Source organism: Styela clava, chromosome 1 (assembly GCF_964204865.1).
Source record: "Styela clava chromosome 1, kaStyClav1.hap1.2, whole genome shotgun sequence".
In the NCBI taxonomy this organism is placed as follows: Eukaryota; Metazoa; Chordata; class Ascidiacea; order Stolidobranchia; family Styelidae; genus Styela; species Styela clava.
Genome location: NC_135250.1, coordinates 1,572,136 through 1,590,004, shown reverse-complemented (window position 1 = coordinate 1,590,004; position 17,869 = coordinate 1,572,136). Strand labels below are relative to the sequence as shown.

General features: G+C 38.5%; 2 protein-coding genes and 1 non-coding gene across 6 annotated transcripts in view; 1 reads left to right on the top strand and 2 right to left on the bottom strand.

Annotated features, from left to right (window-relative positions):
* The window catches only part of LOC120348511 (uncharacterized), a 101,007-nt gene that overhangs the window by 70,527 nt on the left and 12,611 nt on the right, over positions 1–17,869 (bottom strand). The window lies entirely within an intron of this gene.
* The window catches only part of LOC120348343 (thrombospondin-4-like), a 31,007-nt gene that overhangs the window by 7,280 nt on the left and 5,858 nt on the right, over positions 1–17,869 (top strand). The window contains exons 4-16 of one of the 2 annotated variants that reach the window (XM_039418462.2): positions 3,579–3,723; positions 4,358–4,526; positions 5,005–5,115; positions 5,830–6,039; positions 6,300–6,475; positions 9,715–9,789; positions 10,485–10,572; positions 13,041–13,213; positions 13,580–13,723; positions 14,851–14,974; positions 15,829–15,947; positions 16,741–16,863; positions 17,331–17,486. In XM_039418462.2, the coding sequence (XP_039274396.2) occupies positions 3,579–3,723; positions 4,358–4,526; positions 5,005–5,115; positions 5,830–6,039; positions 6,300–6,475; positions 9,715–9,789; positions 10,485–10,572; positions 13,041–13,213; positions 13,580–13,723; positions 14,851–14,974; positions 15,829–15,947; positions 16,741–16,863; positions 17,331–17,486 (1,813 nt within the window). Of the gene's footprint in view, positions 1–3,578; positions 3,724–4,342; positions 4,527–5,004; positions 5,116–5,829; positions 6,040–6,299; positions 6,476–9,714; positions 9,790–10,484; positions 10,573–13,040; positions 13,214–13,579; positions 13,724–14,850; positions 14,975–15,828; positions 15,948–16,740; positions 16,864–17,330; positions 17,487–17,869 lie in introns of both variants that reach the window. The other variant, XM_078115984.1, reaches the window with a different exon arrangement.
* Positions 2,171–2,242, bottom strand: Trnah-gug (transfer RNA histidin (anticodon GUG)). The gene has a single exon. It is a non-coding gene; the product is annotated as a tRNA-His (tRNA).

Here is a 17,869-nt window from a genome sequence, read left to right as displayed (position 1 = left end):
CGAATATTTTTTTCGAATCTCGAATACTTGAAAGATATGTAACTGTATGCGAGAACTGATTTTGTATTGTGATTGGACCAATCACAGGCATATAAATTACGAAAAAACATAGAATTCATCACTCTGTCAGTTCGCTGAGTTGTTCCACGCAATGAATGTTCCATCAAAGATGGCGGCGATGCGAAATTTCGTTTGAACCGATTTGAATAATTTACCATTCGAAATGCCCAGCCGTAGATGTCACGGACTGAATTACAAATCGAATAACTATTTCTTACTTTCTCTGCGATACGGATGCCGAAATACAGAAAGTAATTTTGTTTATTTCCATATAATAACGTTTATGGCGAATTTCTCAAACCATCCAACCACTGCGTTTGTGGTATTGCGTCAGTCATCCGCAAGTTTTTCACTTTTACGCGCATATACTCATATACGAAAGAAGATTAGATTTCTAGTTTCCAAGTTAGACCGCAACAGCTAGCAGGCGGGAAAACATGGGTTCTAAGAGTTTTGGACAGACATGGGCAAACTACGGCCCGCGGGCCAAATCCGGCCTGTTAGGTAGTTCAATCTGGCCCGCCCGATGTTGCCTCCACCAAACTGAAACCAAATTTTGATGTTGAGCTAAAAATAGTTCAAGGAATTTGTTGAGATTGGGATTAAATTTAGTTTTGGCACGAGGATCATTGTTTCCGCTTCTGCTTTTGTAACATTGTAAATATTGTCCATAAAATGTAACTTTTTACGTCACAATTACATGGCCAGCCAGTCTAGGTAGGCAAATTTTTTGGCCGGGACCCTGCAATCCTTGGTCTTACTCTTGAAGATATAAAAGCGTTCCAAGCCGATCCTCAACCGCAATTAGCTGTATTATGGGTGCAATAGCCGTTGTGAAGATGCAAAATGTCTCGTGTAAGAACAGTAGCTTGTGGGAACTATCTTATTACTACAAACCACTAATTATGTGATCTTTTCTTTGCTTCTGTTTAGGTTAGTTGATTAGGACAATGAGGTTAGGTTATTGTCCCATCTTAACCAAGATAAACAAAATCATAGGAGACTGCTCAGGAGATTAGCGATGAGATGATAATAGGATAATGCCGTCTCGCTATACTGCTGTTTTACGATAATGCCTTGACCTTTAACTGTTTCCCTCAACGTGGAACAGTTCCAACCCCCTTTGTGGTGGAATTACAGTAATTATTTAACACTTCAAACCGGTCAGTCGCCATCTGTTTTCGAAAGCATGGCCCAGACTTGACTATGTTAATTTCGTAACGCTACTTTGAGCGAACTGACATAAAATGTGGCAAGGCCAAAAGGTATTTCGTCGCTGATCGTGTTTCGGATGCGATACAGCAACGATCAAGTTCCCGATGCGGCGACGTTCTTTGTGTTTTTGCCAGCTAGTCTGATTACAGGAAATCAAATCTTGACTTTATCGCTTTGCTGCATTCGAGCCAAACATTCCAGAAATAAACGTACCTTCGAATTTATCCAAACATACTTTTTTAAGATGAGTTGTATTTCGGACCAACGACGGTGCGATAAATAAAATGATTTAATATTGTAAACTCAGCCATTGTACAAATATCGCAACACACAGGACAAACGAACACGCATGACGGAAAGCCATGAAAGTTTCCAAAACTTTGAGACATTATGGGCAATTCAAGTTGTGAAAGATGCGCTTTTCATACGGCGCGTATATGGTCGTTTCCTTTACGTTGCGGAGAAAATAAACAATTTGTAAATGAGAAAAACATGTTAGCTTGAATATTCGGTCATATTTTTTTTATTTCGTCCTGTGTTGAGTTCATACAACTGAAATGAATAGCTGGTTAGTCTTTCCATACTGTACCCGACATGGACTGGTAATCAAATGAGAGGACTTGGGTCGCGACTAATTTGGCTTTCATGAAAAATATCCTATTTCTTTAAACATTGTAAATATATTGAAAATTTCCAAAACTGTAACGCGGTGCCAGTTTCAATCACATTTAAATTTAGAATAAGAATGAACGCGATTATGCTTATTACTGCGTATAAAATGATCGAAGTCAATATTAATTGCGGCCTGAGCTCATCTAAATACTAGTTATATTTGATAATAAAGCTTTGACGGTTGTTAGAAAATGAAAAATTTAAAAGCGAAAAGTTAAAAGCTTGCTGTGACCAGGATTCGAACCTGGGTTATCACGGCCACAACGTGAGGTACTAACCACTATACGATCACAGCTTAACACGATTCGCCATTCGACGACCGCGGCAGAACGCTCCGAGAATTGGAATATATAATTTTCTCGAATGATTGGAAGCGCTCTCGAATTCAGCATTCGACAGTGCTGTACTGAGCATTGTGTAAACACGTGCTCTACGTACCGCGTCTCCATATGCCATTTACATTTTTCTGCTAGCCCCTTTTCTAGTGCATATAACACACATAACGGAAATTCAAATCAGCTGCTAAAACTTTCAAGTCAGTGCAATTGAAACAAATAACTGGCTAACTAATCCCATACCTGACATGGACTGGCCGGGTATGCCACATGATTAAGCCGGCTTACCAAATCTCATCCTAAACATGTGACAGAAAAGACCTTGTGACATAGAAAAATAAGTTAAAAAATGCGAAATGCTCTCTAATTTAGTTTAAAGATTGTGAGCAATGTTATAATACATGAATATAAATGAAAAATACGATGAGACAATCGCACACGTACAAAAGTATGTACCGCGTTTCCTCGGAATAAGACCTAGTCGATAGCAAAAAATCTCTCCTACATGTTTTAAATGATTAATGTTTGAAATAATCTATGTTTAGCAGTTATTTTAAATAAAAACCTGTTAATTATAAGTAACAATATTGGTTTTCAAATTTTGTATATTCAAAAATCTTGTAATTCTCAACTTTGTAATTTTGTGTTTGATAAATGAAAATAAAATACATCCTCCCAAAATAAGCCCTAGTGCACTGGTTCTCAACCAGCGGGCCATAGAGACATTTTCAAGTGGGTCACAAGCCTATTAAAAATTACTATGGTTATTAAAGAGTTTAGTTTCGTTTGTGTCATTATAGTCAAATATTTTATTGTAGTGGCAATGAATGATGCTGCTGCTTTTCATTCTAATTCCTAAAGTGAAAGTATTTATTTTTGCAAACAGAGTCTTGTTTTTCTTGTAGTTTTTCACTTGCATGAGAAAGTTAGTGGCCCACGAAAGAAAAAAAGGTTGATAACCACTGCCTAGTGCAGGGCTGGGCAAACCCTGGCACGCGTACCAAACTTGGTTTATTTTTGCGTTGAAAGTAGCGAAGAATTGTTTTTTAATTTTGGTCGGCACGCGGAGGAATTTTGTCGTTAAATTTATCTGATTTCGGCACGCGAGCCGAGAAAGGTTGCCCACCCTTGGCCTAGTGTGAGAAAGACAATGTCCTATTTGCAGGGAAACACGGTTTGTATGTGGTCGTGTGTTTTAAACCAAAATTGACCATTCAGCATTCTCAAACCCCCTAGTCCTCACCCCTGGCAAATGACCTGGGCCTACGCTGTTATTAAATACTGTTTCTCATTCAGTTCAGGAGTTGCTGAAACTCATTTCATACTTGACTGTGCAGAGAAGGGAAGGGCCGAACACCCCTGGATCGCAGATCAAATCCGGAAAAGTCGGAACAGCACTCTGATCGTCAAACTTGGTACCAAGAGTACAATTGATATAAAGGTTCGTTTGTTCCATATTCCTGACATAGAATCACTATACTAAAGGGTCATTATTCGCCTTTGCGCTTTCAAATATGTAATTCATTTACTGATTCCGACACAGACCCCAACAACAGAGTTCTAAAGTTGACAACAAGAATAAAAAATATATATATATATATCCCAATCATTTACACATACCTATCAGTAGAGTTCACAGTTACACGACACTAACTCCCAATTCTTTCTCAATGCCTCTGTGCTAATGAATACGTATGCATATAATGCAAGGATGTTGTGGCAGGAATAAAAATACCATTTAATTGCATTTAAATACGTTCGGATCTTTTGTACAAAGCCCTGCCACTAATGCAAAAATATGAGATTTGAGAAAAACACTTCCACCACGTTTTAAAATAATTAATTAGTAATTATTCAGTTAGGGTTCGGATTAAAAATAAGTTAAAAATTTGAATTTCTAGCGCATTTTTGGGCGGACGGGGCTTTGTACAAAAGATCCGTTATACATTATTATATATCTCATTTTCTCGTAATTTGAATAAAATTGATTTTCTTTCAACTGTCTGGTTAAAATAAACGTCAATTGCTAAATTACCTAATTTTTCTATGAATAAACACAGTCTATTCATAATCAGACTCACATGCGAAAGGCGGTTCTACTCCATGATGAGCAACTTCCAATAGTGCGGAGGAACTATGGCGGTTACTGCACCCAGGCTGACATGGGCACAGGGTCTGATCCGACTCTGTTGAACATGATGAACAACTATGAACCAGTGTCGGAACTAATAATTCAAATCTCAGGTAAGTAAATTTTACTGAACTGCGTTTCCTGTAATACAATAATACACTTACAAGGATAGTTTTAAAGCTAAATTATCGCTGTTGTTCTTGGTGGCATGGAAAATTACCTTCTCCCGCATTTTATGGACTTATCGATTCCCAATATTTAGTACTTGGAGATGTAAGAAGTAGGTCAATTTAGGTTGGTTGGGTGCACATCACATGGTGAAGTTATCAGTGGAATTCCCTAAATTCCGAGACCCGAGTAATCCGAGTGAAGAGTCGGGTCAATCACTGAGTGGAGTTTCATCGGCTGTTAGTTGATGAAGAGCCCGAGTCATTCCATTTCGAATAAATGACTCGAGTCACTTCGATGTATGAGTCGAAGCAATGACTAGTGCCTTGTCAACATTGGTACTGGTAACGTTACCCCGTGTCCATTACATTTGTGCGGCTCTCTCTCGCCTTTTACTCCGATTCACTGCAACATTACTTTCAGATCTGGCATCGGTTCTCCGAGACATCCATGCAGGAATGAAGGCTCAAGCGATAGAGACAAAAGAGCTTCGGCGAACTTTGCAACAATGTAGTGCATGTACAGGCGAGAAAAGTAAGATTTAATATTTCTCAACTTATGATGAGTCGCGACCCAAAAACCTGGTCGGATAAAAATCTTCTTGGGTCGCCTTCTTTTTTAACAAACACTTGAAGCTATTGATTTAATTTTTTTTGTAAATTTTATTGTTTATTTTATATTTGTTATGAAGTGTTGCTGAATAGTAATTGAATATGTGGGAGTATCACAGCGTAAGAACCAGTCAACATCTATTTACCCACGATTTCAAAAACTCGCTGTTGGCAAACAAGTTCATCTTTCTCACTTTGAAGTGATTTATGGAAAAATAAATGTAAAATGATTGTTTAAAATTAGTCATTTAAATTTTCTTCCACAATTGCGTTTGTTATTTGAGCCTATTCTTGGGACTTGGGCTTGGGTGGTTTAAAAAAGGGTTAAGAACCACTTTTCTATTTATTGTTTGAGGCATACATGGGGCTTCCTTTTCTTTTATATATTGAAGCAAGTGTACTCATTTGCATAATACCAGGGTGCCTTAGCAAAATGAAATATGTTTGTTCTAAATGATTCAGCAAGTTCACATCCCGTTCAAGATAATGGTGTGCGAGAGGATTACTGGACTTCTCGTCACTGAACGGTTCCAACTCCAGAATTCCACCTATTCCCTATACCTGGACTAGTAACCGTACGAGATGCCGTGGGTCGACATATGATTAGGCTTATCTACATTCATCTCATATTTTTCAGGTCTGTACAGTCAACCGACTCAGCCAGTTTCGCCAACTCAAGGCCGTTTTCAAGTTACAGAGCCTCCCCAGCCTAGTATCATCAAAGTCGAGGAACCAACAGAACCCCCGGTGATAAGGAAATGCAGCAGCAACCCTTGCGATAGTCAAGTTGAGTGTGAAGATACAGAAGACGGGTTTACCTGCGGCAGATGCCCGTCGGGATTCACAGGTAAGGTGTAGAGAAGTAGGAGGAATTGCTAGTTTAAACGCTATTCCTATTGTTTGCTAATGTCTTCCGAATGAGGTACTGCCCCAAAAAACAATGACCCGTACCGCAGCTGGCAAGCCAGGTTTCTTAGCCCGTTTATTATCTAATAAAAAGCGGTTGACATGGTTACTCCGCCTGTCGTGACTGGAGTTGCTTGCTTCCTTTGTTATGAACAATTGTTTTTATTGTTTATGTTATATATTTATTACGTCATATTTCAGGTAACGGGATTCACTGTGATGACATAGACGAGTGTGAGACGTCGTTCGATCCCTGTTCAGCCATAGCTGGCTGCATTAACACCCAGGGCGGATATTACTGCAACCTTTGTCCTGAGGGCGGATTCGAACAATCATATAAGGAGATTGAGGTGGCGGAAAGAATTATTCAGAAACAGGTATGTGTTGTTCAATTAATCGGTGGACGAAACATCCTATCCATAAATGCCTCTTAATGTGGGTTAGCGTTGGATTTTGTAGGAGTTGTCCATATTTTTTATTGGTTAAACTTCCCGGGGAATTTTCTGGTTTATTTGTCTATGATCGAAGTAAACTCACAAACCCTCAACAAATGACTGTGTTTGGATGGGAATTAACATATGCCCAATCAGGGACGTTTCAAATTTTTCTGCTGCCCGGGGCGAGTTTCTAAGTAAGGATACTCCATTATAACCAACTTCAAAAATAATTTTGGAATAAACAACATTATGGATGTTGGTATACATAAAAATAAAGGACCTCCAGAAGTATGTGCAGCAAGATGGCGCACAACCTGAACATAGTATGTGTAACAGGTTAGGGTTCAGGTTGTGCGCCATCTTGGCGTACATACTTCTGGAGCGTCAAAATAAATAATGTAAAAGTAAAATGTTTGTAATATTATTATTTAAAACAAACTAAGCAACAAACTCAGCCTTATAACGTGCTGTTAGGGCGGCTGCCTCCATGGCCCCCCTTTAGACACGCCCGTGTGTCCAACGAATACTTTGTCTTTGTGTATGTAAATCTGAGCTGCATGGATACTATTGTAAGAATCAGAACAATTAGATTGAGTAGTTCAAATTTCTTGCATCACACTTTCATAAATTATATTCTGTAACGTTTCTTCGACTAAAACCAGACTTCTTGTGATATGATAAGCAGTTTATTTGGGCCTGACGAAACGCTTCAGAAATTTTTTTTAAACGTCTCAATAAAAAGCATCATTAAACTTTTAGTATTTCGCTATAATACTAAAAACATTCTATTTCAATTTATTGATAAGAACATTTTTGTGGCGCCAAGGCAACAGAAACTAATGTCATTCTGAGCGATTATCTCTGATTGAAGACGCCCACATAACAAAGTGTCGTCTATGACTTCAACGCAATGTTTGTTGTGTAAACGGGAGAGTTGACGCTGCTAACTAAAAATGACTGGTGAAATTGGAAATGATATTTTTAGGTTTATTATATTTAATGGGAACTGTGACCTATCGTCCGATTACCTGAACAAGTCAGAAATGTTAGATTTATTATTTCGCCGAGGCATATCTGCTAACTTCTGATTGGACATGAGCCAACTGTCTTGAAACAAATTGTCAGATACCGCATTTGTTATCAAATAATTAAATTTACTGAGCTCGGAATTCAAGATTTGTCTCCGCTGCGTCGTTCCACTCCTATCAATTCAAATCACTAAAAATTAAGTAGGTAATGTCCAGACGGATCTTTCAAAAGGAGCTCCCTATATATATATTAATTAGTGTGTGTACAGAGTGTTTTTCATGAATATTTTGTACAGAGACTTCGCCACTAATGAAAAATGTGAGATGTGAGAAAACAACCCCGCTATGATTTAAAATAAAATAAACAAGCCGGTAGGCGCCCAATATGGATCTTCGCCATTTCTTGAGGCCCGCGTAATTTCAGTTTACTAGTTTGCTAAAAAGAGTAATACGGAGACGCCCTTGTATCGAGAAAATTGTACCAGAACTGCCAGTTCATTTTGATCGCTGTGCGGCTCATCGGTATCCGTGTGCATGGTTATGCTGTGGATGATAATTAAAAAACGTTCACTGAAATCCATAAGGCTTCCTTAGTTTATGAACTATCCAGATGTAAGACGACGTTAGAAAAAGTATTTTCTCCCGCGGAGGGTAGGATACTCGGAATTTTGATATTCGATTTGGTTGACGAGAAAATGGCGAAAATTTATAAGAAAATGGGAATATTTTCAACGATCAAAGGATTTTTTGCTGCTGCCATGAAAACGCAACATCAATCCGGACTTCTGGTGAAACGCACATAACTAGGGTGACAAGATAACACACGTGTGAAATTTCATACAAATCAGTCCAGCCCTCAAGACTCTACGTCTACTGCTTGGACACACAGACAGATACACAGACAGACAGAACGACTGATAATAAGGGTCTTCTAGAGCGGAGATCCAATATACAGCTGGGCTTGAAAATGAATTTCAGCGCAATCTGCATTTTCAACTCTAACTGGTTATTACTAATTTCTTTATTCTGAGCATTGGAGACGTTTTTTTTTTCGCGGGGACTTTGTACAAAAGATTCAGTGACTGTATGTACAGATCGTTCGTTCGCCCTGAACATCGAATATGTCGTTAAAAAAAATAAATAATCAAACACGTATCTTTTCTCACAGATATATATTTAGCTCATTCTTATCAGCGGTTTCATCATAATTACGTAATAATAACAACTCTATTAAACATGAGATGATTAAGCGACGAATAGCCGATCACAAAAAAATGTGTGAATTTTCTGACACGTTGTTGATCAATAAGCTGTTTAGTTAAATTGATGTTGTTTTTGTAGAGTTGGTTGTTGTTGTGAAAATAGTCGCATTCCTCCATATTTTCTATACTTGAATATGTCTTTAGAAAGCTATTACTTTGTCATACGAGTCCTTAACACTCACTCGGAAGTAAATGAGACTCATCTATTAGCAAAGCTACGGGCGACGGCGCTTGACGAGAAGATTCGATTGGCGTAAAAATTAAAGTCAATAGATTGATATTTTGAGTTTTTTGGGGTTGATGAATTTCACAGAAAAGAGACGATAGTGGTATAACGGAGTCAGCTCTATTTTGTCACCCGTTCGGAAGTGTTATTTTTGCTTTGTTCGTGTCCGAAAATTTCGCCGTAGGAAATCTCGACTCAGAAAATTTCGCCGCATATGAAAATTCTCCGCATGAAAAATCGCCGCAAGAGCATTTTGATGTAAAACAAGGATTCTTGATAGCACGAAACATTGCCGCAAGAGCATTTTGCTGTAAAACAAGTATTTATGATAAAAACAGTTTATAGGGTTAGGTTATGCTCTTAGATAAAGAATCTTTTTTGAATAAAAAAAACCTGTTTTTATCACAAATAATTGTTTTACAGCAAAATGCTCTTGCGGCGATTTTTCATGCGGCGATTTTTCCTATGCGGCAAAATTTCCTATAGCGAAATTTCCTGCGGCGAATTTTCCTAGAACCATTTTCTCATATATCACTACGATATGCACGATACCTTCTCACAAAATTTTTCGCTATTTAAATTTCATTTGAGGTTTTGCTGTTACTATTGCATATATAACGAAGATACTAAATAATTTATTTTTCGATTTATTTGGTTACCCAGGTATGCACGGATATCGACGAATGCAAAGTTGACAATGGCGGATGTGCGGAATTCTCTAAATGTATCAATACTGCGGTGAGTAGTTTTATGCGTCGGAGTAAAGTTGGGGTCTGAAATTATATGATTAGTAACTCTACAAATATGGTAACTTTATGAATTGTAGACAATGCTATGTAGTTTGATTTATTATTACAAAAAAAAGTCAACACTATTATAAACATAATCCAATAAAGAAAATATTTTGGCGCTCCTGAAGTATGCGTACCAAGATGGCGGACACCGGAACGTAGTATGTGTACCAGGTTGGGTTTAGGTCATAATTTTAGGTACAAATACTAATGGAGTCACTTGGCTAGTCCTCGAACTCGTAATAGAACTCAAAAAGGGAAAATTGGAATAAAATTATGGCCTGACCCTAACCTGGTACACATACTATCGTTACGGTGTCCGCCATTATGGTACGCATATACTTCAAGAGTACCCATTTTTCGACAGTAATAACAGTGATTGATTATTGCTTTGTGTGGGTCGGTGTGCAGGACCGATCAAGGTCATCTAGGCTCCCGGCCATTTGAAATAACTTTGATGGAATTAATTACAATCCCATAACCGACCTGGATTGGTAACCACGCGGAAAGTAATTGTTTTCCATATAACTAATCCGGCTTTCCGGCCTTGCTTTCTCCGATTGAGTATCTGATCCTTAAGTTTTCTTCTGTCTCGTTAATAGTCATTTCCCACCACAATGTTGTACATACTCACTTTTGCAGGGTTCATATAAATGTGGAGCGTGCATTCCCGGTTACCATGGAAACCAGACATCCGGGTGCGTGAAAGTCAGGCAATGCAGCGACGGAGGTAAAGTTTTTGATCCAGTATTTTCTAAGTCGGATCTTTTGTACAAATTATTTATAAAAAATGCCCATAAAATTTTATTTTTTTTTAAATTGCAAATGGAATTTATCGATACCATATATTGCTTTGGCCCTCACAGATGTATTAAACGAAGTAAAAATACTTGAACAACTACTGATTGAAAAACAACAAACCGCTCCGCGAGCTATTCCATTTACCTAAAAAATACTGACTCGGTTAATTTTGTAACAATCCGAATAAGGAATAACCACATTAATAAAATTTGACAAGCAGCAAGTACAAGTAGTTTTAGTAAGTAATTTTAATTTACTAACATTAATCTGTAAATACCATATGTTTTTATATTTATAAATTTATTTTTGGGCGCTGTAAGTAATAGTCAATCTCCTCACCGGCTCTATAGGTTTGAGAACCCCTGACTTAGAGATCACAACACATCACATAATTCGGTGCTCCTGGAGTATTCGTACCAAGATGGCGCACAACCTGAACATAGAATGTGTACCAGGTTAGGTTTTTCAGGTTGTGCGTCATCTCATTACGAATACCTATGAAACGCCCATAATTCTTGGTTCGAATCATTTTCATATTTCCGTGACCGTATTGACTTGAAGTGATTCAATTCTCGCTCCCGGGAGAAAGGAAAGCCGAAAAAAGATAGCTGGATGATATGGCGAACCACGGCCTCTCGTTCGTTCACCATTCATGTCGGGTATGACATTAGTTTGCCAGTTATTTGATTTCGGAAGCATGAACTTTCTATTTAGTTAGAGTAGTATTGGCATGCTGTCAGTGGCGTAACAAGACTCTCGTATTAAAAGGCAATGGTAACCTAAAATTTGCCGTTCATCTTGGTTACTTTAATTTTTTTCATACGTGCTTCCTCTTCTGCCTTTCTGTGCGCCACTTAGAGGTTTTGCCTTCGACATCATTCTGACAGCCTTCGTAATTTTGCCGGTGCGATCAAACCACAAGATGCCGAAAATCGACGACTCCCTGGCATTGTTACGTAACAAAACGATTTGAGAAGAACTAACATCAACGTTATAAGATGCGCATTACTAGTTTTGCAATGCAGCTTTTGGTTTTTCGGCTGAAATTTCTAAATTCTAACCGCTCGGGCCCCATTTGCGCTTTGGGCCCTCCCGCGACGGCGGGGGTTACGGGGGTGGATGCTACGCCACTGCATACTGTTCTCGCCCATAACTTTGGTTAGAGATGACATATTGGGCTTAGGTGTCGCTGCCTGAAGACCTCTTGAGGTCCCTCGCGATTCCTGTCACACAATTTAAGTTAGTTTCCACTTGTATTTGTAATATTTTTTCATATATCATACCATGTTTAAATTGTGTTGACGAATAAATGATGATTGATTGATTGATTCTTCTTCTTCGGAGTTATTGCGCGTGAACTTGGTTTGAATTTTTTTTTTAAATATAGCTTCTTGCGTTGAAAAATAATACAGCTATTGATGTGGTATGGTAACATGTCGCGCCCAAGAGCGCCTACTGGAAACGCGTAGGCTGACTAATAGTATTTTGTAAATTTTACGCAAATTATATTTTCGCTTCGCAGACGACGCATTGACTGGTCTGTCATCTTCCTATTATTAAGTCATAAACAATTTCCTAAAACAACACTATGATCGAACGATATTTGGCCAACGTTGCTTCTAGTCTTCTTATGCATAAAACCAATGACACGTGACGGATTATACGCCCTGATGAGGAAATGATCCCGGAAATAGCGGATTAACTTTCACCTATGACCCTTCCCACTCGACTTATGACAATGGATACGGTCGAAGGTGATAAATGCGGTATTTTATTACGAGACACTAGCACGATTTGCCCTGTCTTGTTTTTGAATCAAATTAACAATTTTATGAATCTGAAACAAACAACTTGTTAACTATTCGCAAACCCGATATGGACCAGTCAACGAACGACCGACCGCGGTTAACTGTGTGATTGAGTCGTCTTAGTGTCTTTCATTTCCCCATTATGAATTTGGAGCTTATATGCTATATTGCTTTCCTTGAACTCGCTAGGGTGAGGGAAGCAATCCTAATAGCCAGTGGAATGAATCTTCCGCAAGCGGAGTGCGGTGCTATTTGTCTTGATTCTGGACGCAGGGGCTTGGTTGTTAAACCAGTGTTTCCCAACCTTTTTTGGGGTCGACATCGATTACCTAAGCAAAATGAATCGGAGCGGACTCAAAACACTATAATTAAATAAACGTTATCGAGATTTATTTAGGGCAACTATAAAAATACCTTCTGTATTTACCATTGTAAAAATATACGATGTAACCAAAATGTTTTCGGACTCATTTGAGTCTGTGGCCTGGGAAACACTGGGTTGGTGTCGTTGGACCTGACTATGTTCGCATGAAAGCTATTCCACTTACGATAAAATTTAATTTCTAAAATCAACATTTTCACATTTCAGCTCTGAATCCATGCGACGTGAATGCAGAATGTCTGGTAATAAACACTGCAGAAGAATATGCATGCGAATGTAATGCGGGATATTCTGGCAATGGATATGTTTGCGGACTGGACGGAGACTTAGACGGATATCCAAACGAGCAGATGCCCTGTAATGTTAAAAACTGCAGACAGGTATATTATACTAATAGCCCAGCGTTTTCCAAACTGTGCGTCGCGACCCACTTGTGATGTCCAGAGGCGTCGCAAAATATCAATCAAACCGCATTTTGTACTTTGCAAAAAAAGATGCGGTCATTTCCACAAAGCAAATATCAAAATCAAATAATTTATATACATCATGACTTTATTAATGCGTAACTACTATTATGTTATGTTCGTTGTTTATATATGCATGCAATCTCTCCTTGTTATAGTTTAAATGTATATATTCCACGGAAGTCTGATTTTGGTCAGACGAAACGTTACAGAAATATTCTTGTCATTGTATAAACAAGACTTACATAGAATGTATAGAAACTTATCTCTCTTATTACATAGGACAATTGCCCTGAAGTACCCAACAGTGGACAAGAAGATTCTGATCTGGACGGCCTTGGTGACGCGTGTGACAGTGACGCAGACGACGACGGGATTTCCAATGATGAAGATAACTGTGTGTTGGTGCCGAACAAAGATCAGCAGGTTTGGTGTTTAAAAACTAGATCAGGGTGGTCCAAACCCAGGCCCGCGGGCCATATGTGGCCCGCGTCACATTCGGAGAGTAATTAAAAAATCGCATTTCGTGTTGTTTCGTAATAAAATTAATCAGAAAAATCTTTCGGCATATTGTTGCATCAATAATGTCACTGAATTGACTATAGTGTTATGGCTAGCTGAGGCAACTAGCGAAGTTGAATGCTTTGCTTGGCAGTCTAAACTATTATCTGGCTTTCTATCTTTTTGGTCGGGAATATATGCTAACAATATAAGCATCATAGAAACTAAAAATCGAATGCGTATTCTATTAGCTTGGGATGGCTATGTCTGATAACTATGTGTTTGCACAATAAAAGTGTTTGTTTTGTATTGCACTGTTTACGTATTCTTGGCACTATTGTGGCCCGCGAACAATGCAAAAATAATTTTGTGGCCCGCGAAGCGGACAACCTTGGACCACCCTGAACTATAGATATATCAATGCGTGTCCGTAAAATTTGCCGCAAGAGCATTTTGCTTTAAAGCAAGTATTTGTGATAAAAACGGTTAGATTTATATGGTTAGAATATGCTCTTAAATAACGAATCTTTTCTAAATGAAAGGTTCCTTCAAAAACCCAACTGTTTTCATCACAAATGCTTGTTTTACAGTGAAATGCTCCATGCGGCGATTTTTTTTCTATGCGGCAAAATTTCCTGTGTATAGATTTTCTTTGCGGCAAAATTTCCTGTGTATAGATTTTCTATGCGGCAAAATTTCCCGTGTATAGATTTTCTATGCGGCAAAATTTCCAAGAACCATTAGCTCTGTCTCAGTGACTAACAAAGACTAAAATGCTTGATTTGGATTATATTGGGTTGTCTCAAAGATCTTAAACGATTTTGGGTAATCCGTTACGCCAATCGGATGTTTAAGCTAAAAACATTTATTGCGCATCGTTATGGTTAGTAAAAAATATTAACAAGATTTATAAAAACATAGTTTTTTTTCCATGGAGAAATATAAAATCCTAACCCAACCCTTTGCCTGATTCCTATTTATTCGGCGAGGCATGTGATATATGATAAATGAATAATATGCAAAGTTTCTCCTTAATTCAATAACTGTTTCAGAACTCAGATTCGGATCTATTCGGAGATGCGTGCGACAACTGTCCCAATGCGAACAACCCTCAACAGCTAGACCACGATGACAACGGGAAAGGAGACGAATGCGATACTGATATAGACGGAGATGGTAAGTGGATATGTGTGAGCTGCAAATAACAGATAGTAAGGCGAAAGTATGTTTTTTTTTTTCAAGAAAGACGTTGAAAATACGTGAATGGAACGTAAATAAGGAAATAAAGTTTTGAAATGTAAATATCCAAAATAAGGCGGGCAAGATCAAATCTAATAAATATTTTTAATTAGGTTCACGCCCTCTCAAATTTGGCTACGCCCCCTTTTTGGAGCGCGCACCACCGTTTGAGACCCACTGGTTTAGACGAAATATATTTTTTTACACATAGGTGTAAGAAATTTTTTCGGGCCTCCTGAAATATGCGCACCAAGATGGCGCACAACCTGAACTCAGGTTGTGTACCATGTTAGGGTTCAGGTTGTGCGACATCTTGGTGCGCATACTTCAGGAGTACCATTTTTTCTTCCGTGACATCCGTATCTGATCGTCCTAACCTTTTTGAAAACTTCGAGATTGTTGCAGCGGTAAATGTGGGCGTATACACAAGTAAAATCCTGTAAACTCGATAAATTTTGTGCGAAGTTGATGAATTTTTTTAAAGTGGCCCAGTCTTTGTGCAAAAAGGGAAAGGACAACTCGCTATGTTTTGAAATAATCGCAGCTTTTTAGTCCTCACATATTGGATGGAGTACCAAGATGACGCACAACCTGAACCCCAACCTAGTACATATACTATGTTCAGGTTGTGCGCCATTTCGGTACACATACTTCGGGAACACCCAATATTCTTGGCCCCTGGTCTAAATCACCTTGCCCACCCTTGGCCGAACCACTAAGCTGCAAAGATTCAATCCCAATAAGTAAATAAAAACATTCCGTCTACTCAACTTGATTTTTCATTCATGCAGGCATCGGAGAAACCTTAGAAAACTGTCCTTTCGTTCCCAACGTTTCACAGGACGACATGGACGGTGACAGCGTCGGTGATGCGTGCGACAATTGCCCAACTATGAGCAACCCTATGCAGGTGATTATTTATTAAAATAATATTGCAAAGTTCAAAGGTGAAGATGTCACGTACTTTCAAATTGAGTATTCTTATTGGTGGGTAAACCGAAACTATAATTTACCGTTAGTAATTCTATTGATTACATCCATATAAACTTCGATTATTCACTAGAATCTCTGTCATGACATGAGCCCTACACCCAAATTTGGATTGAAACTGTTATTTTACCATTTTCGCAACGTACAGAGGTGAGCTTATGGTACTGCTTTTACACAATTCACATAATGGCAGGCACTTGAACGCGTTTAGCTACAAGATCGGAATGTCAGCAAAATTAAAAAAAATGGTCAAATGTCATACAATGATTTAGAAAACGCAGCTAACTTAGGTTGGAATATTGATTACCATAGCCGTGGTACTTGTAAAATATTCGAAATTTGAAAGCTATTAACAACCTTCCATATAGTTTTAGTACCTCTTGGTATTTTAGTGGTCCCAGCTTGACCATCCCTATTTTGACACGCATCGACCGCATCTCGCCATCCTTATTTTGACTCATCGACCCTATTTTGCCATCCTTAATTTGACACCCATCGAACGTATTTCGCCATCCCCAATACGACTTTTATGCTACCACCACTTCAAGACTCATTTAACTCGCCTTGATGTTGCCTTGATGTTGGGATACACTGGGTTAGTTTCGTTTAACCTGTCTATGTTCACATGATAGCTATTTCATATACGGTACATCCCAGCTTTTACCAAATTGGCCCAAAATAGAGCGCTTCCTTACAATTCTATTACTTTTTAGTCTGACTCGGATCATGACTCGATCGGTGATGTTTGTGACACTAACACTGACTCGGATGGCGATGGAAGACAGGACAACATGGATAACTGCCCTCATGTTCTGAACTGTGCTCAGTTGGATACGGTGAGTGAGACCAAATAGTATTTCGGAAGATAGGGGAGATGTGAATTCCCTGCGCGTCACCATGAACCTAATTGGAATGAATAACAAATAGGCTAATATTGCCGAGATTTACAGACATAGAAATGCGCTCCAGAAGTGTGTGTACCAATAACTTCAACATGTGCTGAACTGTGCTCAGTTAGATACGATGAGTGAGACGAAACAAGTTATGAAAGTTTTAATTTAAATTGAAAGGTCGCGAATAGCTGAATTGAAGCTTGGTATAGGTAAATTGTATTTGGTTATTTTGATTAGAATAAATAAAATATCAATTTGATTTCTGGACGTATCAAAGTTTTGGTGTTTGCGAAAACTCACTTGAAAACGTTGTTTAAAATTGTAAAAATGGCTGTAACAAACAACCAGGAAGTAAAAGCGGAGGTAGTTTCGCAACGTATAATTAACCTTTCACCCTTTATTCCTCACAGGACAACGATGGTAAAGGAGACGCATGCGATGAAGACGACGATAATGATGGGATTCCTGATTACGGGAAACAAACAGATAATTGTCGTCTGATAAATAACCCGAATCAACTTGATGACGACGGAGACAATATAGGAGATGCGTGTGAAAACGATCAGGTTTTTATCTTAGATTTTTGTTGTGATTTCCCTTAACGAAGCAAACTGTTATGATGCTGTTTTTTAAACGACATTAGCCTTTTTCCTACAAACATCACTGGTATGTTGAGACCTGAAATTTGAAAGAATCGTAGAATTTCCGGTACTCCCGTAGTATGTGTACCAGGTGAGGGTTAGGGCATAACTTAATTCCGATTTTCCTTATTTTAGTTCTGTTACGAGTTCGGAGACTGTCTGTGTTAGCCAGGTGAATATCTCCCTGCTCATAGGCTTCTGTCCCTTCACACAACTTGGTGTAAAGTAGGCGAACAAAATTCAGTAGGCGAACAAAACACTTCTGGAGCGACGAATTTCCAGTCCTGCATTATATACCTAATTTATAT